General features: G+C 41.2%; 2 protein-coding genes across 3 annotated transcripts in view; one reads left to right on the top strand and one right to left on the bottom strand.

The window, feature by feature from the left end:
• Positions 1-27,335, bottom strand: part of stumps (DBB domain-containing protein stumps) — a 119,272-nt gene that overhangs the window by 78,155 nt on the left and 13,782 nt on the right. The gene's annotated exons all lie outside the window — the stretch shown is intronic.
• jdp (DnaJ domain-containing protein) lies at positions 34-24,565 on the top strand. Of its 2 annotated transcripts, none has more exons than XM_033476533.2 (5): positions 34-153; positions 3,254-3,822; positions 11,468-11,569; positions 12,649-12,765; positions 15,491-24,565. In XM_033476533.2, the coding sequence occupies exons 2-5, from the start codon at positions 3,739-3,741 to the stop codon at positions 15,665-15,667; spliced, it is 480 nt and encodes a 159-aa protein (XP_033332424.2). In that variant the 5' UTR covers positions 34-153; positions 3,254-3,738; the 3' UTR covers positions 15,668-24,565. The 2 variants fall into 2 exon arrangements, with proteins under 2 accessions (XP_033332424.2, XP_033332423.2); XM_033476532.2 differs by having other exon boundaries at positions 35-153; positions 15,446-24,565.

Here is a 27,335-nt window from a genome sequence, read left to right as displayed (position 1 = left end):
CTCAGTATGCGTCAACATTAATTCCAAGCGGATAGCGTTACAACGCCGCGCCGCTTTGACAATTTGTTTATCACACCGTTCGGCGCAGTGCTACAAAATGCAGAGACCGGCGTGCGCGATCCGCGAGTGCGTTTAAAAAGGTGTCGGAGCCAGGTAACACCAGTGACATATCCCTGGAAATTTTCATTAATCACGCGATATCGAGCGCTCGAGGCTCCGCGAGAATTGCTCGCGTTCTCGTCGAAAATATCAATCAGCTCGTCTTGCCGCTAATTTAATTGAAGAGAATTGACGGGATCGATTATACGCCGGGAATATAAATCGGTCTCGGATTATTACGGCGCTCCTTACGACCGAACTACGAGATTTATAACGATCGCGGCGCGCCAAGGAAACTTTAATTGGATGTGTGCGTGCTGCACCTATATGTGGACACCCTTGAAAAGTGTATCGCTCGAGTTTCCGTTGCAGGCACGGATAAAGACGGTGGGAACCGTGATTTTAACACTTGGTTCACGCAAGCGGTCAAAATGACGGGTCACTAATTTTTTCATTCACGATCATCGGGATCGTAAAGACACATTTATGAGTTATTTGTTCAGTATATGCGTCACTTGTGCTAAATATTGTATATACCGACACTCGTTCAAAGTCAAAATAGGTGTCCTATTGTTGCTTTTCTAAACTGAGATGAAACAGCTGCTTTCAGTGCTTCGTAAATCTAATAAACTTTTAACGGCTCTAAAATTCAGCTCCGATTTGAAAAATATTATTCTCTGGTAGAACATATGCACACGTATTTATGCACAGCCGTACACGGCCAGGCGTATTACAAGGATGCTTTTTAATTGTAATTGGAGAGCAGCCCGCGGTTCTTGCGCAAATTATTAACGTCCGCCGCGGTCCGTATTAATTTGCAATGTAACTCGGTCTCTTCTGCCCGGATTTATCTCTATTATTTTTTGACGGAATTAAATCAATTAAGCGATCACGTTCTACCAGACATTCTTGTGTTTTAAGCGTTTTCGACAGCTGAAATTACACGGACGTTTCCTGCCCCGACGAATAACACTTCTACCGGCAGAAGAGATCGCACTTAATTAAAAGTTTTGCTGTTTTAATTTTTATTCGGTTACGCTCCTCATATCCAGTGACTCGCATTGATATTCGGACACCTTTTAATGCAGAGAGGGTCTAATTTACCGTATAATAACTGATATATTTGTTCTTTTTTAATCTTGCTATTATTTGGGATGACAGAAAACATAAAAAGTTCATGTTTTTCTAAGCTTCTTAGCTGAGCCTTTAACGAAAATTTAAACAATACGTTTAGTAGATCTGGGTGATTTATACGTATGCTAAACATTTTACCGAAATCGGTTGACACAGAGTCAAGCTAACGGCGTTGAAAGATGTAAGAAATCTTTAGATTTGACACAGTTTTTGGTCGAAAGTCCTGGAAAACTTTAATTGTTTGTAACTCGTAACAAGACTGCGGATTTTTATGCAAAATAAAAATGTTCCGCATCGATTGCAAAAAAGAGGAAATAAATAGCAGCTACGTTTTTTCTCTAATCGATGTAGTAGATTAAAAATAATACATCGACATTTTTAAATTCTTTCGAACTTCTTATTGTTTCAAGTTGCAACTGCTCAATTTTGACCTAAATGCATAGAATTCGCATAATACTTATAATTACGTCAACTGATTTCGATGAAATTTTAAGCATGCAAACCCTCAAAACGCATTGTTTAAATTTTCGTTAGAAGCTCAGATAAAAAAGTTAAAAAGCTAGAGTTACTTATTCTTTTTTCATTGCAACCAACTGCAATTAAAAAAAGAAAATTCGTGGACATTGTCCAGCAAAGTAGTAGTTTCTCTAACATCTCGAAAAGATACGACTCATTTCTGTCCACATTGAAGAAAGTTATTCTGTTTTAAAACCTGTCCGAATGTTAATGCGAGTCACTGTATGTTAACTTTCCGGCCGTTCGTTTATCCAATAAAAACTGAATTAATTGAATTCGGCTCGGTCCCTTTGGTCGTTACAATATCCATGGGACCGAAAAAACATTGTCGACAACCGTTGTCGCACTGACTCCTGTAACAGATGAACCGTAAAAAAAATTCCATCCGGAGTTTTACGATCCGAAAACGCGGATTTCACTCGTCGTTGCAGAGTTCGAGCCTCCGGGACCTCATAAAGCTATGGATATCAATCTGTACCGAATGCAATGGAAATTTTCGAGACGAAAATCAATGACCTTCCCTTAATTCAATTTAATAAAATGTTTATCTTAAGAGGTAGATCTTACCATCCTGACTTCCTTCAGGAATTCTGTTGCTTAATACCATCGCTTTTTCTATTTAGTTTTTCTATTATCATTTATTATCGTCTGTTCAAATATCAATAGCAATTTCCCTTCAAAAGTACTGTAAACACCGATATGGAAAAGACACTTGTTGCTGTTTTCAATTTCAGCGAAGACATCTGCAGAAAGACCTACTTACAGTTTCGATAAATAATTATTAAGATCTTTGCTGTCGGACTGCAGGTTTCAGCTCGCTAAAATCATCAGAGGAAGAAAGATATCTCCATTCGGCTCCGGTAAAATGCGCGGCCCATTTATAAATTTAACTTAAAGCGAGCCCCGGTAGCATAGAGAATAATATCTTGCTACATAATTAAAATTCTTGTTGCTGCACCGTATATTTCCATCTCACTGAATTTATTACACAGAGAAAGTAATTTCGTTTTGGCTTTGTCAGTTTTATTATGATCCCGGGCTAGCCGCACCTGTACAGTACACGTGTACCGAACGGGAAATCTCCCTGGAAAAATCTCAGGATTAAAGCTTAACTCTGATACTATATAGTTACACCGGGAAAAGAATTTCGGAAGCTAGTCGTTAATTAATAGACCGTGGATTGTACGCGTTTGTGGCAAAAATGAGTGGCTGCGACGACGCTGCTAAAAATTCAAGGTTATTGTTGCATTATTTCCAACTTGTTACGATTATTAAAAGAAGCAAGATAATATTTTTAAATAATTTATGTTTCTTGCAAGTAGCTTAGACAATTTTTATTTTACATAAAGATCCGCGGTCTATTAATTATCCGATCGACAATTAAAATTAAGAGGCGTCTAATTAACGACTGAGCTGGAGATTCAATGGTTAAATGCAACGAAGGACTGAAATAAAAATTCAATTGTTAATTAAAATGCGTGATTTTTGCCGAACTCTGATCCAGGTGCGTGCGCGGAGCAGGATCTTCGGGATCGCCACCGTCAACGACGCTGTCCCATCGCGCTTTGGGGTGGTGGCGGCGGTCAGGTGGTGGAAAGGTGGTGGATAGGTGGTGGTGGCTGGCTGGATTGCGCACACGCGCGGGATTTCCCGGGGAACCGGGTCTTTCCGGGTCTCCGACACGGTTTTCCCTCGTACGGCTCACTCCGGCGTCCGACGTGCGACACGGCAACAGGTGAGAGACGGGACCGACTCTTCGCGGAAGATCCTCGAAACGACCAGAAGGATCAGAGAGGGAGATAGAGTGTGTGACACACTGGTGACGGTGACGCGGCGATCCACGCGTCTCGATCCGATCCACGCGCGTCCACGTTGCGAGAAATCCAGCGACGGATCTACTATCGGACAGGGCGAGGCTAGTTTTGCCGCTGGACAGACGAATTGGGGGAGAAGATCCGTTTCCCGGGGGACCGGAATCGTCGAGGGAAAATGAGCGTCGAGGACGCCATCAACTATAAGCCCAGCGAGGAGGAGGATTACTATGCTCTCCTCTCCTGCGACGAGAACTCTACGGTGAGTTTCGTTCTGTGTTTATAAGACTTTTTAGTTTCTAGGACTTAATTTTAGCTTCTGAGACTAGATTTTAGTTTCTAGGATTCAATTTTAGCTTCTAAGATTTCATTTTAGCTTGCAGGACTTAATTTTAGCTGATAGTACTCAATTTTATCTGTAGGACTCAAGTTTAGCTTCTAGAACTCAATTTTAGCTTGCTGGACTCAATTTTAGCTTGCTGGACTCAATTTTAGTTTGCAGGACTCAATCTTAGCTGCTAGAACTCAACTTTAGTTTCCAGGATTCAATTTTAATTTGTAGTACTCAATTTTTGCTGCTAAGATTCAATTTTAGTTTCTAGAACTCAATTTTAGTTTCCAGAACTTAATCTTAGTTTGCAGGACTCAATTTTAGTTTCTAGGACTCAGTTTTAGCTTCTAGGACTCAATTTTAGTTTTTAGAAATCAATTTTGGTTTCTAGAGCTCAATTTTAGTTGTGACAGTCCATGTTTTTAGAATTCATTTAACACTAAATTATCCAATCTAGTTTAGCATTTTTTTTTTATTTTAACCCATTGCTATATTGCACCGGGTCTCGATGTCCCACATTTCTTTCCGAAAAAGTGATGTTATCATGGGAAGAACCAAAATTAATAATTAAGTCAACATACTTGAAAAGTTGTCAAATGTTTGCGTCTCAATAATATTGTTATGTTTTGAGCGACAATTGTTCGAAAACTGAACTGGGCCCGAGAGACCCAGAATAACATAAACGTCTCGCACAGGAAGTGTGACAACGGAGGGTTAAATTTGCAGAAATTATGAATTGTACTCTTTCGTAGAAAATGATTGAATAAATTTGTTAATCGACAGAAATGACGGAAGATCTAAATAAATACGATCTTCTCCTCGTTATAAGCTCGGTAGTTCTATTGCTGAGATGTTGTTTCGTCGCTGCTGTTCGAGTTCCATTTGAAATACGTTGTAAAAGTGTTGCGCGAATTTGCCACCCTTCCGTCGCTGTGTTTATCGGATCAAATGCGCGCAGGAAACAGAAACGTAATGGACGAGAGAAATCTAAACGAGACACTAAATGATAAAGCGATGTTTGCAACAGAGGAGAGCCGCAATTTATTCCGAGAGACCACCTTATTTAGCCTACCGTTTTTGAGACGGGATTGGTGGAGAATGCTTTGCTTGGATGATTGCAGTGGTTGTTTTGTATGTTATTGTAATTTGCGGTACGGTTTCGCAGTTCTCGGGTTAATTAGCCACCCATTTCCAGTTTCAGTGAACAGTGCATACTTTGCGGAGGGTTACGTAAAAACTCGATGCTCGCGAAGTTTGTTTGTTTTTGTTGAGGAGTGACCTATGCTTTGTTCTGCCATTTGAAGTGTGTTTGTTATTTGAGATAGATCATTAGGCGGTTGATGGAAAACATTTACCGCTGCGAATTTTTATGCAAAATAGAAATTGTTTAGATCAATTGCAGGAAATAGAAACTAAATGGCTAGTTCGTTCTTTCTTGAACTATTTTAACGGATTAAAAATAATAAATTGACATTTTTCAATTCTTTTATTCTTTCTACTATCTTAAATTGCAATTGCTCGATTTCGCTGTGAATGCATCATAATCGCGGTCTATTCATCAGACTTGCAAATTCATAATTTTCGAGCAATTATTGATTACATGTACGTATACACAGTCAGTGGAGCTTTCTGGAGTATTCCTACTATTTTAAATTACATGAGATCTACAGTTTATTATTTATCACTCACTAACGTTGCTCTCCGATTTTCTATTCAGAATTACTATCAGAAAAATAGAGACGACGATTAATAATCTTTGATCGTGTTCTGGTTATTTCAATGGAATTTTCGGGGTATTTTATAATTCTACATCTTTAAATTCTTGTCATACTTCGACCGTCGCGCCAGCAATCTAAAAGAATTCATAAAATAGAAGTATTTCACGTAATCGAATAAAATTGATAAATTCTAGCTGTCCGACATCGATCGCTTTTTCAAACATACCTACATATTACAGTGAAAATTCATTTTCAAATCTGAGCAAATAGTTCAAAGCGTTAATCTTCGTACGATCTCGAATTTCACCTATTCATACGGCAGCTTCAAAGTACACAGCTGATCACTGTAGTCGTGCTCGCCAAAGGGTTCGTTCCAGAGAATTCAAATAAATCACGCACGTCATTGATCTCACGGATTCCTCGACATTCAGGAGTTAATGACAAGTCGGACGCGAAGATAGTCAATCGAGTTAGGAGGCTACCCTGATTCGACATTCTCCTCGAGCTGGAGATTCTTCCACGCTCCGTGAAGCACGCGTTATCGAATGCTTTGCCGGAAGTTACGCACGGATAATTAGTTCCAGTGTCTGTCGCGTGAAACAGGGATAATTCCATCAGCGTCCGTGGAACTTAAATCATTCAGCCACGGCCGAACTTCCTCGATTAATATCGATCAACGCACCGGCGAGTATCTGTAACGCAAAAATACGCTGCTCGATTTATCCTCGTTAACGCTTTTTATCTCACTCTTTCTCTCTTTTGCCCACTCTTTTCATTTTTTAGTCGGAACCAGCATGCGATTAAAAGCGTAACGATTCGATTAACGGGTTGATTGCAGCGGTGGTCGCCAGTGTCAGGGGAATCAAATAGACTATTCCAATTACTGTGATTATTTCGCTGTAATGAAATGCGCGTCGATTGGACACCGTCGTTCGATGACCGTCCAGGTGAAACGGGATTTTGACGCACGATTTGTTCAAATTTTGGAACGTTTTCGAGCTTGCGAAGGAACGGGAAGATAGCAATAAAAGAGTGAACATTTAAAGTTTCTGGAAGAATAAGAAGGTAGCAATAAAAGTGACGATTTCAAGCTTGCGAAAGAGCAAGAAGATGGAAATGGAGAGTGAAAAATTTCTAACTTAAGAACAAGCAAGAAGGCAGCAATAAAAGAGCGAACATTTCAAGCTTCTGGAAGAATAAGAAGGTAGCAATAAAAGTGACGATTTCAAGCTTGCAAAAGAGCAAGAAGATGGAAATGGAGAGTGAAAAATTTCTAACTTAAGAACAAGCAAGAAGGCAGCAGTAAAAGAGTGAATATTTCAAGCTTCTGGAAGAATAAGAAGGTAGCAATAAAAGTGACGATTTCAAGCTTGCGAAAGAGCAAGATGGAAATAGAGAGTGAACAATTTCTAACTTAAGAACAAGCAAGAAAGTAGCAATAAAAGAGCGAACATTTCAAGCTTCTGGAAGAATAAGAAGGTAGCAATAAAAGTGACGATTTCAAGTTTGCGAAAGAGCAAGAAGATGGAAATTGAGAGTGAAAAATTCCTAACTTAAGAACAAGCAAGAAGGTAGCAATAAAAAGTGAAAATTTCAAGCTCGTCGAAGAACAAGAAGATAGCAATAAAGAGTGAGAAAAACGTTCAAACTTTTGAAAGAACAAGAAGATCGTAATAAAGTGTGAAAATATCGAGCTTGTGAGAGAACAAGATGGTAAGCAATAAAAAAGGTCAATATTTTCAAACTCATGAAAGAACAATAAGACAGCAGTAAGGAGTGAAAAATTTCTAACTTTTGAAAGCACAAGAAGATCGCAATAAAGAGTGAAGATTTCAAGCTTGCGAGAGAACAAAAGTATAGCAATAAAGAGTGAAAATTTCAAGCTTGTAAAAGAAGAAGAAGAAGAAGAAGAAGATAGCAATGAAAAGTGAAATGTTTTGAAGTTGATGCTTGGTTAGAAAATTGGGTTGAACAGCGCAGATTGGCCGCGATTGAAATTGGAGTAGTAACGTCGGATTAATGCAATATTGCTTCTGAATGGGTTAATATCCGAGGTCGAGGATCGCGATTGTTGTAATAAAACGGCTCAAAACGGGCAGCGTCTTCTGCAATTACCCAATATCGTTCGTTTATCTCTGTCGCTTTGATAAACGCCTCGTCGTTCCGCGATCCCCGTTGCAAACAACGACAGTTTCGTTGTGACTCGTTCTTGTCGATTCTACTTCTTACTTCTTCGAAGAACCATACTTCTTCCATAAATTTTCCCTGTATAATTTAATTTTTGCTTTCTTTGCTTAACTCTGTTAGTGCCGAACGACGATATATCGTCGTTTGGTACATTAGCGAAAAGTGCCAATGACGATATATCGTTGCGCACGCGTTGGCGTCTTATTATACGAATCACAAGAGAGCTGTATCTCAAAATAACTTTATAAAACGTTAAAATACTTCAAATTCGATGCAACACAATTGAAAGAAAAATGTTTATTAGATTTTTTTGTTATATCTTATGCTGATCAGTGCCGAGGCTCTGTATATGTCGGAGCGATAAGGTAGAAACGGGACACGGGATATCCCTCGATACGGGACACAGTTTCTTGGGATCGTAATCGCAATCTTTACGATAGTTATAGTTAATAATAGTTATCAGACAGCTCAAGTGACACGCCGTGCATCGACACGGCGAGACTAAGATCTTTCTTCCAGTCTTTTTGACCCTTCTAAAGAACAGTCAGTGTTCGAAAACCGTCAACGTTTTGATAAAAATACAATTTGTACTTTTTTTTATTAAAAATTACTGAAAATGAAGTACTTATATTTTATACCACGTGACCTACATAAAATAGATAAAACGCTGATTAGTGAAAATATTGTTTGTAAAAGAGAAACATGTTTCAATGTTTTTTATTATTATTTATATTGCTGTTATTCATATAATTTTCAATAAGTATTGGAATACAATCGCCATTACATTACTCTCCCATTCTTCTCCTATACGCTGTATTTTGAATTTTTTAAATATTATTCTTAGTTTCGTTTTTATGGGCTTTTTCCTGAACCATAGTAAATTCGTCAAATTCGTGCGGTTATCTTCGCATAGATACCCGTTTTTCGTTCGGCACTAAATGGATTTAAAAAAAAGGATCAAACGAAACGGTAGATTGATAACAACATCTGATAACAACCGTTTAAAACCGTCGTAACATCGGTTCTAACTGAAACTGCGGATTTATGTGCACAATTATAATTGTCTGCTGCGTTAATTGCAAGAAACAAATGAAGCGAAGAGTCATTATTTCTTTAAGAAACGAGAAGAAAACAGAAACTTGATATTCTCGAATGCATTTCATCTTTTCACAGTGTGAAATTTGACTTGCTCATTCTTGCCATAAGTGCATAAAATACGCAGTCCGCTCGTAACAGTTACGAGAATTTTTCGTTTCAAAAACCCTAAACTAATATCGTAATCGTTTCCAACTGCTGAACGAAATCCGCGTCAATTAATTTTGCATTTCATTTGTTTTCGCCACGAGAAACATTCTGCTCGGCGGCAGAGATTTTCCTTTGCTCCGAAGTTTCCATAGTAAGTCGCGAATATGAATATTGGCCTGTGCGTGAGATCTTGTATAGTTCTTGTTCCAGTGTCTATATAGCACTTGGGTTCCAAGTTTAGGGGAACATTGTACACGTCGGCGGAATGTCCGCGAGCAATGCAGGGTTTCAAGAGCAAGGCAAAGGGTGGAATGTTTAAACTCGGAACGCGACAGTTGCTGGCGCTGGTTATTGACACAGAGGGTTAATGGAATAACTTAACGAAATAACGACGTGACGGGGAACGTTCTTCGGCGGGCGTAAATGCGCGTCGCGACGATACAGAAGACGAGGTGTTATCGAACGCACTTCCGTCGCGTCTGCTCCGTCGACGTCAAGCCCGCCAGAGTTTTCCTTTTCTGGTGGCGTGGCCGACGTAGCCGCCGGTTCCTCGTCAATTTCACGGCTAATGGGGACGAGTGATATTTGCTGGGCAATTTAATGAATTCGCCTAATGGGCGGGGGGAGGTAGAATTTCTTAATGGAGCAACGGCGGGAGCAGTCCGTCGGTAAACAGGCAAACACGATCGCTCATTAACCCCCCACCGCCCTCGTGCTTTATTTAAAGCCGCGCCGTTTATTTTCAGTGGAGCCTGGCAATCACTTCGGATCGCCTCGGAAACAATGGAAATTATATCATTTCCGATCATTTCCTATCTTCATCCAGAAAAATTTGTCAACGGAAAAAGTTATTTTACAACCACCAGTCCATTAACTCTTAACTACTGCAGTAATCAGAGTGACATCAATGTTCGGATAATGGAACAATTACTTAGTAAAAGTACCAGGTGTCGTCTTTACTGATTTGTACAGTAAATCGTTTTGTACATGATTTACCTTTGATTGGGCGGATTACAAGTTAAAGGTATTCGAATAACAGATTATTCTGATGTTGGAGAACCGGATAATCGAGGTTTTACTATATTGCCGGGCTATAGGACCGCTATCAATTACTTATTTATCTGTGGTAATAATATAATTCCAAGAACAATTATGGAAAAAGGACAGATGGAACGTTTTTAACCCGAGAAAGATAACCTACGTCGCAGAGGCGCCTGCGAAGACTGTTGATTTTTGTTAATTTTTCATAGAGGTCTAGTGATTTAAGTTTAAAATTACTTAAAATATAAAAAAATATAATATAAATGCATTTTATTTTTACAATAATGCCAAACCTTTAAAATGACTAGATTAACTTAAATAAATATCCATTGTTAGTATAAAATTGACGCCTTAGAAAAGCATGCGCCTCTGAAGCGTATGGTTATCTTTTACGTACGTTGTTATATGGTTATCTTTCTAGGGTTAATACATTTGCTTCTATTCGGTCGGACTTGGAACCGTTCGTTATTGCTGTGCAAAGTATGAACCATTTTAATGTCAATCGTAGCAGAATAAATATCAGCGGTACATGAGACCGCTAATAGTGATTACATAAGTTTTAATAGGTGTGGTAATTATGGATTAATAGATTATTAGGTTAATTTTATGCAAAGTAAAAATTGTCTGCACGTATCGCAAGATACAGGAGCTAAATAGACATTCATTTCTACCTTCAATCACTTCAAAGCGTTAAAATTAATGTAACAGTATTTTTTCATCCTTCAAATGTTTTTATCGTTTTGCATTTCATCTACTTATTTTTGCTATAAATGGATAAAATGCGTAAAATAATATATCTCTTGCGTACGTACGTTCACTTGAATGCTTAAATATTGGCGACAACAGAACGTGGAGTTAAGGTCTCAATATTGATAACAGAAGTGTTCGAGTCTGGCGCGTTGTTATAGCGCATAATTTGTTAAACATTGCGCTACGGAGGGATTCGATTAAATTTACAGGAAATTCTCCCTAATTTTCCTCCAGCTTGTAAACAAAAATGGACAATTAGGGAAGGGGGGATACGATTATTTAGGCCTCGCACCTCAAATAACTTTGCATGGCTCAAATGAGCCACTAAGCTCGAATAATCGTATCCCCTCTTGCCAAGTTGTCCATTTTGTTTACAAGCCGAAGGAAAATTGGGGGAATTGACTGCAGTTCGATATCGTTCACGAGAGGTTGATCCGACTGTCTCCTGCCGCTTTTACGGTAGATGCTATTTACGGCGTTATTTGGACCGAGTTTGAAGGGTTGCTTGGATGACTGAGTATTCCGGTAATTTTTGCAACGCTATATTTAACTGTTGCCGAACGAAGTTACCGTTCCGAGAGCCACGAATCTCCCGGAGAACTGTTTCGACTAGTTTCGTGACGATTTTGTTGCAGGTGGAACAGATCACGACCGAGTACAAGGTTCTCGCCCTTCAGTACCACCCGGACAAGAACGAAGGCGACAAGGAAGCCGAGCGGAAGTTCCAGCAACTGAAGGTTTGTTTCCAAGTCTCTTAACTTCCTTCGAAACTACGGAACAAACATCCTCTGCACTGATTTTCCCAGTGTCGCGCATCGTTAACGGCAAACCTAGCGCGTCGGTCAAAATCAGCGGGCGCGCAATTTTTATTTTCACATTGTTGGAATCAGGTTTAGGTCAGCAGAACGAGGGTCGATCGAAAGATTCGTCGATGCTTTCATAGTGTCGGTGAACGCCTGTTGTCGATGAAACTCGATTTCGGTGAACTCGTGTCGACGAAGACATAGTCGGCGAAGCGATCGTCGTCGAGACCTCGAAGTAAACCGTAGAAATCAGTTCACGATATAACTAGTTCGTGGCTACGAATTAATTGGCGGAAAATGAGTCACCGGTAACTGGTTTCGCCTTAGTTTTTGCTACAGTTCGCTTTGCCGATGCTACGCGACAACTCCGACAGACTGTCGAGTTCAAACAATCCATCAGCTCAAGAACAATCGTTGACGTGATTCTACACCTTCAAAACTTTCTTCCAACATCGCAGATTCTGGAACGTGTTATTTTATCTCCTGCTCGAGAATTTTATTCACCTCGCGAATCGATTCGGTCGGCGAACGATAAAATGGTGTCCCATCGCATCACGCCTCTCGTATAATTTTACAACAATTTTCATAGGAATGCACAATGCACCGCAATCGACCGATAATTCTCTAATTTCTGCCTACTGTCGCACGTCGCGAATCGCGGGAAATTTCATTGCACCATACCTGAAATTCGACAGTCGGTTTTCATCGGATTTCCTGGCAATTATACCGGCAACAGATTATATTAATTCTCCGACGTGTCGTATTTGATCTTACGTCGAATCCGATCGCCCAATGGAAACTGTAAAATAAAACGGCTCCGCGTCTGATAAATTCCTTGGAAATAATATCGCGTTATAAAAGCAGCTGTCAGATTCTCTGATATTATAATTCCGGTGCAGAGGCACGCGATAAAAAGAAGACGAAGCGCGTCGGAAGCGCGTCGATCAAACGCGCGCGTATCGTGCTGCGATCGAAAGGCTCTACTCGTTGTTTCCTCTTTTCTGTTATGGCAGCACGCGAAAGAGGTTCTCTGCGACCCTGAGAAAAGAAGCAACTACGACAAATGGAGGCGTAGCGGGATCGCTATCAGCTACAAGCAGTGGCTCGGAATGAAGGAGCACGTTCACCAAGTGAGTCAACTTGAAAAATTCCATCGCGACGTCCTCGCGGGCGCAACAATGGGGAGCGAAGATGTCGGACCCGTTCGTGCGAGAAATTTCTTGGCCCGGAACCTCTCTGCTCCGCTCGTCAAATCTTTCCTAGAATGTCGGAACTACCTTCCGGAGAAGCATTATTCGGCATACCTCGCGTCCGCGACTACTCGCCGGTATTTTAAAACCCTTTGTGTTCCGCGCAAATTGCTCGAACTTCGATGAAGGAAGTTTATTTGTCGTGGTTTAATTTTACAATGCGCAGAGAAATTTTTAACGAACCGCGTCGGAAGCTGTTCCGAAACTTCTCTGGAAGAGAATTCTGCTCTCGGTCTAATATAATAACTTTTCTTTGGATTGGTAGCCTTTGTTGGATTATTTATTTATTTATTTATTTATTCATGTAAATATATACGGGCAAAAAACTCTTTCTTACGAACGGAGAAAAAGCTTTGCAATAGTTGTTCACAGGCGAGCGATACCTACGATACCTAACGATACTGTAGGTGCATTTTTTGCATTTAATTTTTGCACATATTTGTTCGAACGCTTTTGTCAATCTGACATGAAAATGTTTCCATGGAGAGTTTATCGGTTTTCTGCCGGCTACTTAACAAAATATTGGCTTTAAAAGACATTATTATTTCTCTTCGCATTTACTCAATATAGTTGTTCAATTTTCTAGAAATTTCTCGCTTGACCCGGGGTTGTAGAACCTCCATTATCGGAACATAGATGAAATTTTTGATTCGATACAGAAAAGAGTTTATAACTGGAAACATTGGAAAGCAGACCTGATTATTAGACAGCTAGTGTTGAATCGGTGAGCATATTGGCCAACTATGGTTAGCACTATTTCATTTAATTCATTAATCAGTCAATTAAATCGCTGCTTATTAATTCAAGGAAATATTGCTGCACTGAACAATTGGGTCTAATAATCCCCAAAAAGTATTCTCAAAAGTTCGAACAAAAATCGTGAAGATCTCATTACAGTATTTAGGAAGTCCTGTAGGAGCTTATGAATTTAATTATCGGAAACCTATTAATAGATTATGGAATAATTGAGCTCCACATAATGAAGTTCGATAATTGTCTTTTAAATAACAATTTCGGAAGACTTTGTTACATTATGTGGATCCGAATAATTCGTTGAATTAAGCATGAAATTGCTGTCACTTTCGAACTATTTTTTATGGAATTTTTAACTGTTGATTTTCGACGTTAATCCTTTGACAGTCACGTCACCCGTATGTGGGTCACAGAAATATTTGCTCGGTTTTGAACATTTATTGTTACGCTAATCTATTATATTAGCTCGATTAAATAATTTTACTTTGATTTAATTTAATTTTATGAAATATTTGTGATTGTTGGCGTGGCAGTCAAAGTCTCAAAAGGACTAGAAAATTTCCAGTAGGTAAACTGTAAAGAACTGTTTCCTCTGAAAGAAAAATTACTTTTCCACGTTTCTGAAAACTGTCCGTGGAGGCAGTTCACACAGTTTACGATTCGGTTCTGGGCAGCTCAATATTTCAGTGGCCAGTGAGCAAAAGTTTCCGGTGTTGTTCAATGTTTCTATCGTATAATGGAGGTTCCGAGTTCCGCCTTCCCTGTTAACTCTCCTACGGTGTTGGTAAAAACTTATCTTCTAACTTAATTTAACAGAAATTACGATGAAAGCTATTGGTGCTCGGGTCATATAATCCTGATTAAAAAAATACTTGGATATCTTTACGAACTGCCTTGTAATATAATGTGTTTAACATTATTACGTAAAAGGGTAGAACGATTAATATGAAAATATCGAAGGGAGGAATACAATTGCTTTGCAGAATTATCAATATTGATCAGAGAAACAGACAAAATAAGCAGGATTTATAATTTAATATTATAATTTAAAGAATTATAGAATATAAAGTATCTTAACTTTTACAAAACATCATAAATCTAACAATTTCTATTTCACACTTATGCAATCAATTTTATGAAAAACTCGTCCACTATTTTAAAATTTGCACAAAAATAACAGAGTCGATAGATTTAGCTCCAATAAGGTGGCAATTAGGATAGTTATATAACTTAATACAGGGTCTGGATCATACATATAGACCCGAAACACCATAGAAGGGTGAACACTAGGTTTACGGAGTACTAACAGCAAGCACTTTATTTAATTTGATCAAGAACTGTTTATGCAGATTTTTAACGTTATGTATCACATCCGCGATTGCTGGGAAAAATGCCTCCTGTCACGTTTTCACCTCCAAGATATTGTTGCTTAAAGTATTCTTTGATCACTAATGCTTTGTTGCGTTTTAAATTGCATAATTTTCGCGAGCCCATCGAATTCGTTTCCATGATTCTATTTCTGACAAATACGTAAATCCTTTCGATCCACGCATCAATTTAAATGTTTAGAAACTGTGACTTCGTGATTTCGTGGAACTGTGACTTGTCCCAACCTTTCTGAGCACACTGCACATATTTCAAATCGCGAATAATCGTAATCTGAAAAATTCGGTACCCGTAAACGAGTCCCGTAAACCCAGTGTTCAAAGAAGCGAGAAGGTGGTGGTGGTGGTGGTGGGTGGTGAATGGCGTGTATCGGAGAGTGGTAGAGCCTAATCAATAAGAAATGCAATCGAATGCGTCGCAGTCGATGCACTGGAGCACACCGAAGACGAAGGATCGCATGCTGCAGGACGCGTCGGGCGAGGCGGCCGGTTCCCCAGGGCAGACCAAGGTGCTCCCGCCGAACGCCCATAGGAGAGCATCGGAAGGTGGCGCGAATATTTATTACGGGGCCCGTCGCGATCAGGGATGGGACTGCGAAGCGCCCAGCGAGGTGGTCAACAAGTTCCGCAACTACGAGATCTAAGGGGCCGAGGGATTTCCACGAGGGAGCCCGTTGTCGCCAGGACCAACAATACACTTACTTGCGTGTCTACCTTTCAGCTATACGGAATGGAAACAACCAACACGGAGAGAAGGCGAACAGCATCCAACACGTAACACACTCTAACAGCTCGATACATGAATTTCACGTTCGTCATTGTCCAACCGAGGGATGAGGTGAACGGGGTCCTGGAATCGGTGGGTCCTAGCCGATGAAGCCGAAGAATCTTTTTGCAATTTGTTTGTTTCGCTCGCGAGCTGATCGGAGGATCAACCTGGAGGATCGTGATTGATGCTGCGGAAAACGACGACGAACTGTAAACAGCCTCGATCGTTTTGCTATTATTTTACGTTCGCTTGCTCGGAGACGAAGGTTCATCGCCGACCTATGGTTTCGTCGTTTGGTTTCGCGAACGTTCGTTGCGACTATACACATCATTTCGGACAGATTAAAGAAGAGAGGAAGCACGAAGACGTGGGGATTCGCAGATTGCTCGTAAACGGAATCCTCCGCGATTTCGCTGCATCGCTTTTTGTTGACGATCCGCCGGGGACGAAAGATGGAGCCGTAATTTCGTTCCCATTTGTCAGTTAGCCGAGCATAATTGTTCCGGGAGCAGCTATCGAAGTTCCCGGATGACTTTGTAACCTTGTTTTCGTTTCCGAAGTGACTGGAGGCCGAGGTTATTAAGCATCTTCCGAAAGTTCCGGAAGAAGAGTTCGCATGATTTTGTGATTCTGTTCACGCTGGCGAAGCCGACGGGGTCCGATGGTATAATGATGCCAAGGTACTCCGAGGATTTTTCACGTTTCATTTCGTCGTCGACCACTGTACCTGAAGAACCGACCGCGTTCTCGCGCGGTGAAAAGAAACCGTAGGACGTCGGTGGACCGAAGTTTCGACGCAGCGGGAAAAGATACTATTGTTCCGGGAAGAATCGAGTATTGTTATGGAGGAAGTCGCGGAATCGAAGGTCCACGGGGGTGAGTTTATAATCTTGTTTTCATTTGCTGGGAGAATGGAAACTGGCGTTGGACGAGGGCGAAGAAAAGGGAACCGAAAGGGGACACGATGTAATTTGATTATCGTCGACGCTGGAAGAGGAGAGGCGCGAAATGAGAAGTTCTTATTTTAACACGGTACAAAATGCGATTGAAAAGAGCTGGCGGAAATTGAATAGGTATTTTAAGTGTACAAAGCGGAGAGAGAAAGAACGGGATCTTCTGAACTTCGTTATTCGCGTCGTAGCGAGGAATGTTGAATAACGCGCGTTGAACGAAGATAACGGACAGATAATGAAGGATCTTTCGAACCTAATTGAAATTCGCAAGGGGAGTATCGTTCAACTGTAACACGCATTGAAAAGGGGAAAAAAGCGATCTTCCGCGGTTAATTGCATTCGCGGTTAGAACGAAGAAAAAGAGAGCGATACAATTTAATCATTGCGAATCTTATTATCTACACTGAATAACGAGAGAGAAGATGATCAGGAGAGAGAAAGAGAGAAAGAGAGAGAGAAGGGGGGGAGAGAGGATATAATTATGAGAGAAGAAAGAATGATGAGACAAAGGAGGCAGCCTTAATGATCCGCATCAGAGTGGAAGAAAAATGGAGCGGGCAAGAAGATGACGGTGGAATTTAATTATCATAGACAATGAAGTGAGACGAGGAGGAAGAGGCGGGGGCGGTTTTAATCCAAACGTCGTGCATCGAGGAAAGGGGAACGGCCAGATAAGCAGGACGGTCTAATTTTGTTATCGATCCTGATTTCGAGGTCCTTTTTTTAGAGGCGTTCGATCGATCTCGAAGACTCGAAGCTTTCTGTTCTCTGGAGGATCAGCGGGAGGACAGGGCGCGCGAGCGCTGTGTTCCAGCTTTCGATTTTTAATTATCGACGCGTTGTTGCGCTCAGCCATGACGACGCGACGGGGACAGACTCGAAGGCTCGCCGGCCAGAGATGGAAGTTCTACGATCGGTTGGACGGTGGTATTGATGTCATGATGTCGTGTCGAGCAGTGCTGGATTTCCACGATTCCACGGAGGGATCCGAAAACGTAAGGGAATAAATAGTTGTTTCTACTTGTACGTTACTCGCGACGGAACGCGCTCGAGTGGCCCGCGATCATGCTCCTTTAACGAGATTTCGAAGTAACGCCCGTGGAAATTGCACGTAATTAGTTTCGTTCGCTTCGCTGCACGGTTGCGAAATGTTAGAAGGTTACTCGAATTCCCGACTGTGTACCATCGTTGATTGCTTTTGTCAATATTAGCTGATTTAGAAATATTTCGAGCGTTGGAAGTTCAATAAAAAGACGAGATTGCGTGGATTCCAATAAGATGTAAGCACGGCTCGCAATTTTCTTTGCTCGCTTCGAATCAATCTGTGCAGACTAACGCTTTGAGGTTCGGAAATATTAATAAACGGACTGCGGATTTTATGCGTATATATGACGAAAATGAATAGATGAAATCGAAAACAGTGAGAACATTTGATCAATTTAAAGATTAACCAATGGCATTGCGTTCGACGCATTAAACATATCGAGAAAGGAAACAAGTGTTTGCTAAGCTCCTGCGTCATGCAGTCGATGCAGACAATTCTTATTTGGCATAACGATCCACGGTCTGTATTAATAAACAAACGTCCAGACATTGTGCAACAGTTACGCCGCTTAGTTTACTCGATGCGAGTTTCATCTTTGATTCATCGCGGTTTCCCTTCGACAGACTATTTCGTGACGTTGCTTCGCTGTGTAGAATTGATTTCGTAGATAAAATAAAATCCGCTCCAGAGGTATTCCGCAAAATAACAGAATGAATCGATTCGAGCGCTTCGATGAGACGAAGCGACGCGATTCGCGAGGTTCGAAGCGTAACGGCACTCGAGCGGTTTCCCGCGACGTCGAGTAACTAGAAGAAAATAAAAAAAAAAAAACTAATAAAACGTAACTCGTTGTTCTAAACATTGAGTGCTCCTCGGTGGAGACCTTAATCAGTTTTGCGAGCTTGAAAACCGCGTCCCGACGGCGCACGTCCGCCGCGGCGAAGATTTTTCCGGGCGAAGGGAAATTGTTTAAGCGTTCGTATGCCACTGTCGAGCAAATCGATGACGGCGCACTTGTACCTGTGTCAAACGCAAAATGTATATCGTTTTTTCTCTCGACGACACTTGAATGTTTCGGAGAGTCCAAACACTACCCCCATAGATCTCGCGCTCACCACCCCCTCTAAATCCCGCGTATTTCAACCCCCTCGCCGGAGAACCGGTCGCGGAAGAACGATATTTCGTCCTGGCAAACTGTCCGTCGGACTTTATCGATATTCATCTATCGCGTTTATTTTCGAAACGGGATTGGAAGCTGGCCGGAATGACGCACGCGAGTAGATTGTTCGAAGAACGGCGGATTAAAAAATATATGCCGCTTGTACTCCGCTTCCCGGAGTTTTCTGAAACTTTCGATTTACACGTTCGCTTTGACGTACTCTCGTCAACGTTGCGCTTTGTTTTCTGGAATTATTGACGCGATGTAATTTTAATTGGAGATTCCCGTCGCGGTTGAATCGATTTACAGACGAAAAATTCACGTCTGTACACTCCTGTTTGTACGATTCAATACGGTAAAGAATGCAGACAATGGAACATGCGCACCTGGTTATTAGGCTGTTAGTGTAACGTGAGCTGCGTCAGTTACGATTGAATTGGCGCGATCAATTCGACTATTTCATTCGATGCATCATGTTTAGCTAGCTTAGAGCCAGCCAATTAAATTGGTGCTTACTAATTCAGATTTTGCTGCACTGAAAAATTGGGTCGAATAATTCCAAAAATGATCCTCAATAATTCAAACAAAAATCGTGAGGATTTTATTGCAGACTTTAGGTAAAATGCACATTTTTTGTTACGTTTATTCTGCATCAATTCAAAGTATATTTGTTCATGTAATCACGGTAACTTACGCACTTCTCAAAGAGGTTGAAACAGTTAACTAGTCAATTGAAAGTGTTACACAAATGTCCTCTAATCGTTCCAGCACCAATTTGTACATCATTGTTCGAATTTACGTCGGAAATAAAAAAAAACCGTGATTTTAAATCTATGACCGCTGGTGTATTTTCGCGGGTCAGGCGAACGTGTTAATTCGACGGTGAATCGATACAAAGGGAAAAGAGTCGAAGCGAAAATGGGGTTCGAGAGGCATCGCTAAGAGCTTCCGTCGACAATACCGAAATATTCGGTTCGACCGCAGCTTTTCAATAGATCGAAAATACGAGCACTCAATTTATCAATTTCGCCATTGAAAGCCACTCGACGGCTCTGAATAGACTCGAAATTTTCCGCGTGACGCTCGATTTCTGACGACCAACAAATCGACATATCGCCCCCTCCCTTCCCCTCCCCTTCCAAGTGAAACACAGCGATTTACAATGGTCGGCCTCCTGTGTATCGTCTCTCGGCGAAGGGGTTGTGACAAGCTCGACTTCTTTTTCACCGTCATTCATCATCTCGATAGCACACCCTCTCACGACAGCGAGTTACATCATCCGCGAGTTGTTTTCGCGGCGTGGCAAACATTCATTCGATGGATCGTTTCTTTCTACTTCTCGTTTCATTCTCGCGCGAACAATCGTGATCAGTGGGCTGCGAATTTTCTGCCTTTGTGGCGACCATTGCCGAAGCTAGGCCTCGATGACACCGAAATGTTTCGGGCGACTTCGCTCGGGATCACCAACGTTTCGTTCCCATTTTATAACGCGGCAACAATTTTGTCGGGCACGACAATATCTGGCCGGCATTTTATCATTTATTACAGTCTCGTTTAACGTTCTTCGCATCGTTTGATCGACCTCATGCATTCGCGAATATTTGCCGAAATGCAAAGCTGTGACGGCACTGGAAGAATTCGGGGCGAAGTATCGTCGTTGAGTTCTCGTTGCGTTTAAACGACTCGAAACATTTTTATTTCGTCGCGTAGAGATAAAAAAAAATGCAGAAGATTCGCAGACCAGTGGCAAGAAGAGAAACATTTTTCTAATCGATATCCTTTGACACTTCTGTTCGGCCATAATTAAGAAACCCGGCCGTAGGTAGCCAATGATCGACACCCCGAAAATAGCAACAGTCGACTCGTCTGTATCGATGTGACCTTTCGATATTACATTCTAATAAGGCTCGATGGTACGGCTTAACGGGAAAAAAAATCTCGTCTCTCGCGTATCATTCGTTCTACGATGTACCATGGTTACCATGAATCTAGGACGGCCTGTGTGTTTTACTCTTGCGAAGAATTTCCATTTGTTCGCTTGGCAGAGAGGATCGGAGCACTTAATCCTTTATACTTCGCTGTAACTTTGAAGTCGCATGCTGGTTTATTATCAATGTTCTTGTATTCCATTGAATTTTTAGCCATAACATCCGTGGCTTGTCCTATAGTTTCGCCTTCGTAATCAAGAAAATTATGCATCATAATTTTACTATGTCCATCGGTGTAAATGAATCTTTTCTAAACATTGTAAATTTTGAAGATTTCATTCGAGATTTAATTCGACCGATCCGTTTTACATTTGTTAACGATAACAGCGATGAAATTGATCTATTTGCGGTAAATGTTACTAGATTTAAAACAAGCCTTTACAAACTGTTCATCCTTCGCCATAAGTTACGCTTCGTATTCGTCATTGTAAAAATGGGTGTTTAACCGAATATACGTAAATCGATCGATCAGATCAAATTGAAATTCGTTGTCAAATTCGTCGTGATAAGATATCGTCATACATAGTCTACTAAATCTGAATGTCGCTCGTTTCTTATAAATTCAAATGAAATTGTGATTCTTCTGATAGGAACGAAAGGAACGAAAACGAACGAAGACATACGATGAACAGAAAAGTAGTCTCGTTCGATTAGAGAAATTATCGACGACGAATCATTTGTATCCGAAGATTGCGTTCATAGAATCGCTGGTTACAACGTTACATCAATTATTTCGACTACGTACGATAAATGTCGGACCGTAGAGGATTCATTCAGCGATGTTACGCGTGTTCTTGTTCGAGAAGGTTTGTAACAGGTTGCTTCTAGATTCGTGCGACCACGAGGATTCTCGCGAATCGCTTCTCTGCTTCCCCATCGCAGCGAAGTACCAAACAGTCTTCAGGAAGTCCCGAGCCCGGCGCGCCGAGCTTGTACAATTCCGATACACAGGCCGAGGAATAATATTGAAACGGCGAACGAAGCGTGCACGGAGTTCGATGCATATCGTCGGCGACGGTGCGAGATTTTCGCAATAAAATCCGGGCCGGAGTCGCGGCAATATCGACGAAAGCACACTCGGAAGTACTCGAGAGCCGGACGACACGACCCGCTATCGATCCCTATGAGAGTTCTCATATCCGGATCAAACTTTTAACCTTTCGCGCTCTGAATATTCCGCCGCGGTATTTACATTTTCTGAGGCGCATCAGGCAAATACCCTCGATACTGTTACGGAAAAAGAAACGTTTATTTGCGACCGGCAGATTGCAGTTCGAGCCTGCTCGCCGGGAAATTGGACGTTCGAACGCTCCGCAAACACTGCGCCCAGCTGTATTGTTTTAAACTAGAGAAGCGAGCGTGGTGTTCTCCGTTGGAAAATTTGCTCCACCCGTGGAGTCCCGTTTATATCCCGGCTAAGCAGAGCGACACGAACCTTCGGATGGTAGAACGGTCGCTTGGTTACAGTGCCAGATTTCAACTTTATTGATTCGCACGATGAAACGTATTTGGACAATAGAGAAATCTGATATTGGAGGATCGGATAATCGAGGTTCTACTGCTCTTTGTTGCGAAACGTCCTTCGAATGTTGCGCAAAAGCTGGATTATAGTCGGTGTTCGGCAGAATTTGATTCGGATGGCGGAGGAGGGATAATTTGATTCGACGGTGTCGAATAAGAATTTAGCGGCATAACAATTTATCCGAGGAAGATTTTGTTCGAACCAGAATTTTGTTCGAATACGAATTTAATCGTACAGGTATTCGTACGGAAATTGATCGAATCGAGTAAAAATTATAGAATATAAATTGTTTTTTCATAGTTTGTCGAATGATTTCTTCCATTTTGATTCTTTTAAATGTTGCATCCGGAAGTTTGTCACTTTTGGTTAGATTGATCGTTGCTGCTTACCTAAATAATTATTCCGCGGATGCGGAAATTGAAATCAAATTATTAAATTATATTATTAAATAATATTTACAAACTCTATTCGAATAACTTATTCGAATAAAGAATTATGCGAACAATGTATTCGAATAAATGGATAGAATAATTTATGACGAACAATATAGTTACCCGAATCAAATATTCGACTAAAGAGTATTCATTCCGATAATCATCTCAAATAAATTCGAAACAATTCGAATAATGCCGGACACCGATTATGGCGTAACATTTATTCCCCGATTATATAGAGTTTCATCGTTCGCGATATCCCGGCAAACGAGAAACGAACAACGAGAGGATTTTATTAAATGGAACGGTACAGTCTGCGATGTAAACGTTGGAAAATCGTTAGCAACGTTAACGCAGAGCTTTAAGTTAAGCTGCCTTCATATTGTAATTGAAATTTAAACAGCGCCGACAACGGAAACCATGGAGACGGGACAGCTTAACGCGCGGGCTTATCAAAATTATCGAAAGAAGCATCGACCACGAAAATTGTCAGTTCGCAGGAAAGTCCGCAGTGAGAATATTTTCCGGTCGAAAGACGAGCATCGATAGCAGGATCGTGTCCGTCCCAGGAGCACAGATAAGAATCGACCACTTCGTCGAGTCCGTTCGATGTTACATGATAATAAGGGAGATTCTAGGTGGCCGGGAACCGAGCGGAGAGAAAAAAAAGACCGGAGTCACGATAACCGGGAAACTGTCGCTGGACGTTGAGAATGTGTCCGAAGATAAAAAGAAAACCTCATCAGTCGTAATGCATGTCTATCCTCCGCGGGGAAACGAAACTTCTGAGCCATCCTGTACGTGTGTGTGTCCTACATCTATATTTTTCTAGACGCGTCTCTGCGATTCCGCCTCGTGGAACACTGTACCTTCTATCTATTCATTATTTCCGCGCGATCGACCTATCGACGATGTCGTGCATTCGGGGAGGGAGGGCGGACAGAGACACACGTCGATCGTTGAGAATTTATAAAAACGTTAAACGTAAAAATATCGAACGGTTTATATCCCGGCAACGGTCTTACTCGGATTAGCGCGGATAAAACGTTCGGTGAACCGCGGGGAATCTTGCCAGGAGATGCCGATACTTGTGCAGACGAGATTATTCTCCGGTCTTCCTCAGTTTCGAAGCGAAAAAACCACGGTTGTTGCACTCTTCGAGGCACGCCAAAGCGCGAAGCGATGCGCTCCGAGTTCTGTACATCTTTTTGTCTTTTTCTTTTTTTTTTTTGTTTGTTCATTCTGCGTAGATCAGTGCGGATCGAATGAATTGCAAAAGGACAATAGGAAGCGAATTCAATGTAATTGAATGAACGATGCGCTAGTTCGGGGTAGAACCGTTCGCAGGAGAGCCAGCACAGTTTGTAAACTATTTTTGAAGTCGAGACCGCGTAACCGAAGAACAGAATATCGGAACGAACTTTGTAAATTTTGATACAGTACAAAGGAGATATGAGAATTATTATAAACGATTGTTGGAGACCTTCTCGACGTCGGCTTCTCGCCTCCCCGGAAACGTGTGAGTCTCTGTTATGTACGTATACATATGCATATAAATCTAAATATACATATACGATGTAAAAGAAAAACAAATATATATCCGTCACGCGCGCTGGACGACGCGACGATGTGTATTCACGTCATTAAAGGTTCAATAAATGTGTTTAATTAAGATGATCCCGCGCATTTTTTCGCCTGTCCACGCTCTTTTCTTCTCGCGCGATTGCAGATGATACGTGGGAACGTGGTACCGTTGCAAATTACCAATATTCAGGCGAAATTATGCTCTGTAGTGGAAGCCGTTTATGCCGGAGCACTCGAAGTAGCGGCAGCGTAAGTACGAACTTCAGCGAAGTTTAATGCACAGCTCCTATTTCGGTCGATTAATTACCGGGTCAACGCTGTTGCATCGAATAAATCAATCAGGACTGCACATCTTGTTTGCCGGCTAATGAACGGTTTCCTTCGATTCCGGTGTTTCGTGAATTTAATCGTGCGACCGGCCTGTTCGAACGTGCAGTCACTCCGATTGTTTACTTTCACCTTTATTGTCCGATATTATTATTCATGAAACTGTTAGCTTCGATTACAATCGAGTTTACATCGCGTCAATATTTTTGTATTTCGATGGAAACACTTGCTTCGTTCGATACATTAAAAAAAGTCAGCTAGAGCGCAAATTGAGCGAATTTCGACGGAATTTCAATCGATTCCACTGCTCCAGGGGTTCTCAAGCTTTCCTCATTATTCTATTGTCAAAGTAAAAACGTAGAAGCAGGGAATTATTAACCCCTTGCACGAAAACAAGTCGCACTCGTGATGAAGATTTCATACACGATCAACTAAATACGAATATATTACTCTTTTCTAAATCGAAAGAAAATTTGATTCTTCCGTTGTCAGAGAAATATATATATAATCAAACGAAAATAAGGGAAATTATTAAGGGTGAATACGTGCTAATCAACAATTATGAAAACAGTGGTATTGCAAAGGGTTAAAACGAATCACGAGCAGTGCGTAAAAGACAAATTATTAACGAAGAAGTTCGTTAAATAAGCAATTCAGATTCATCATAGTAAGTACTAATTTAACCCTGTAGTATTCTGAAACTCCCAGCGGCATTCAGTTTGCTCTGTATGTTGCAATTACAATTATAATTAATTAACACGTGACGCGCAAAGCCTGTTTCGTCTTCCATTTCGTTTAGTCCATGTGTAACCCGCGAAGCCCGTGTTTTAACAACGCTCATTACAATCTTTTTTGTTAGCTAGTAATATTTACGTGCATTCTTTTATGAACGCCAGGATGTATAAAATTTATTTATATGCAAGAATATCATTTTTAAAATTTTATATCGTCGACTGACACACGGCGCTTAACGTGAAAATTTACGATACGAAATTCTAGTTAAACTCTTTCGTATTCTAAAACCCCCAGCGACATTCAGTTTGTTCTAACTATTACAATAAAAGTACAGAATGATTTCCCGTTTCAACGACAGAATTTTGATCGGACCCGTTATTGTACCGTTCGGGGAACGTTTCGCGTTGGGAAACACTGGTCTACTCGATCTAGTCGGGAATCGCAATATTGGACACGTTCGAGCACCGAGCGTGCTCGATGCAACAAGGTATCAAAAACCGACAATTTTCCAGGCTCTCGAGCATCCGGCCGCCCACGCGTCGGCAATAAAAGAGTCGCTGGTTGATATTGTTCGGCGAATCAATTCGAAAAATGATCGTACAATAAGCGTTTTATTCGAGAGCCGGCTGGTTTCCCGCGCGATCGCGGCACCGATGGCCGACACAGTCGCGAAAAATAGAATTGAATTAGCTGGCTGTAACGCCGCGGAACAATGGCAGCGCGCGATCCTTTGTCAGCGCGCGGCAAACTTTCCCTATCTCTTGGGACACATTCACGGACGGGGACACGAGAGGGGGGAGCCGTGGCCTAATTTACGGGACGCGAAACTTAATGTCGTTTGTTCGACGGCCGAGCGCATTCACTGCGTTATCCTCCGCGGACGAGGATGGAGGCGTCTTTTCATTCGTTCACGCGTCGGCCCCCTTTTCATAGTAAGCTCGCGTGTATCGAGCACGACCGACCGAGCCTGTAAAACGTAAAACTCGTGCTCACGCCTTTGTCCATCGTTTACGTTCACGTAGCTTCATCGTGCTCCTCAACGGCTTATGGTTCCGACGGCTATACGGGGTCGGTTCAATTATACTCTATCGATCTATTAGGCGGTCGTGTCGCTGCTCCGTTGCAAACAAATGTGCCACCAAGTATGTACAACCAATATGCTGTTTTCACACGGTGCTGTTTTACACGGTTCAAAATTGATAATGAGATGATAATTGAAATTTCATTTCATTTGTACAGGATTTCATTCGATTTAGCACGGTTAAACAACGATGTCAGCGAATAAAGTTACGTTGCTCTTATTACTGTCACTGTCTTCAAGATTATGTCAAGTTGTTTGACATTAATTACTTTCTCGATATTCTTACGTTCTGTGGATCTTAACAAAATTGGGAAGATGTAATGGATTCAAGTGAAAATTAATTTTAGGTTCTGAGCAAATAACTCTGTCACCCATACGTGGATTACATGGCAATTAGAAACGGTAACAAACCTAAAAAATATAGAAGAAAATTTGCTGTACGAGTTTTTATAGAAGGGTTGTTTCCTTCAGTTATTATTTGCAGAAAATTGTAGTCAGGAGTTGATAAAAGACATCCTACGCAATTTTTGATAAAATGGTCGGTCACTCTAGAAATTATTTTCAATAAATTATCGTCAGTCGATGATATTCGTCCTACACAATTTTTGATAGAATGATCGGACACTCTAGAAATTATTTTTAATAAATTGTAAGTTGATGATATTCGTCCTACACAATTTTTGATAGAATGGTCGGTCACTCTAGAAATTATTTT

The sequence above is a fragment of the Megalopta genalis genome, chromosome 5 (genome assembly GCF_051020955.1).
Source record: "Megalopta genalis isolate 19385.01 chromosome 5, iyMegGena1_principal, whole genome shotgun sequence".
In the NCBI taxonomy this organism is placed as follows: domain Eukaryota; kingdom Metazoa; phylum Arthropoda; class Insecta; order Hymenoptera; family Halictidae; genus Megalopta; species Megalopta genalis.
Note: the sequence above shows the minus strand (reverse complement) of the source record. Positions and strands in the feature narration are given on the sequence as shown.

What these genes read in the sequence shown, in the direction of transcription:
- jdp (XM_033476532.2), top strand. Translation starts at nt 3,739, where the DNA reads ATGAGCGTCGAGGACGCCATCAACTATAAGCCCAGCGAGGAGGAGGAT. An exon ending in CCTGCGACGAGAACTCTACG is followed by an intron (nt 3,823 to 11,467) that starts GTGAGTTTCGTT and finishes ATTTTGTTGCAG; the next exon opens with GTGGAACAGATCACGACCGA. An exon ending in GGAAGTTCCAGCAACTGAAG is followed by an intron (nt 11,570 to 12,648) that starts GTTTGTTTCCAA and finishes CTGTTATGGCAG; the next exon opens with CACGCGAAAGAGGTTCTCTG.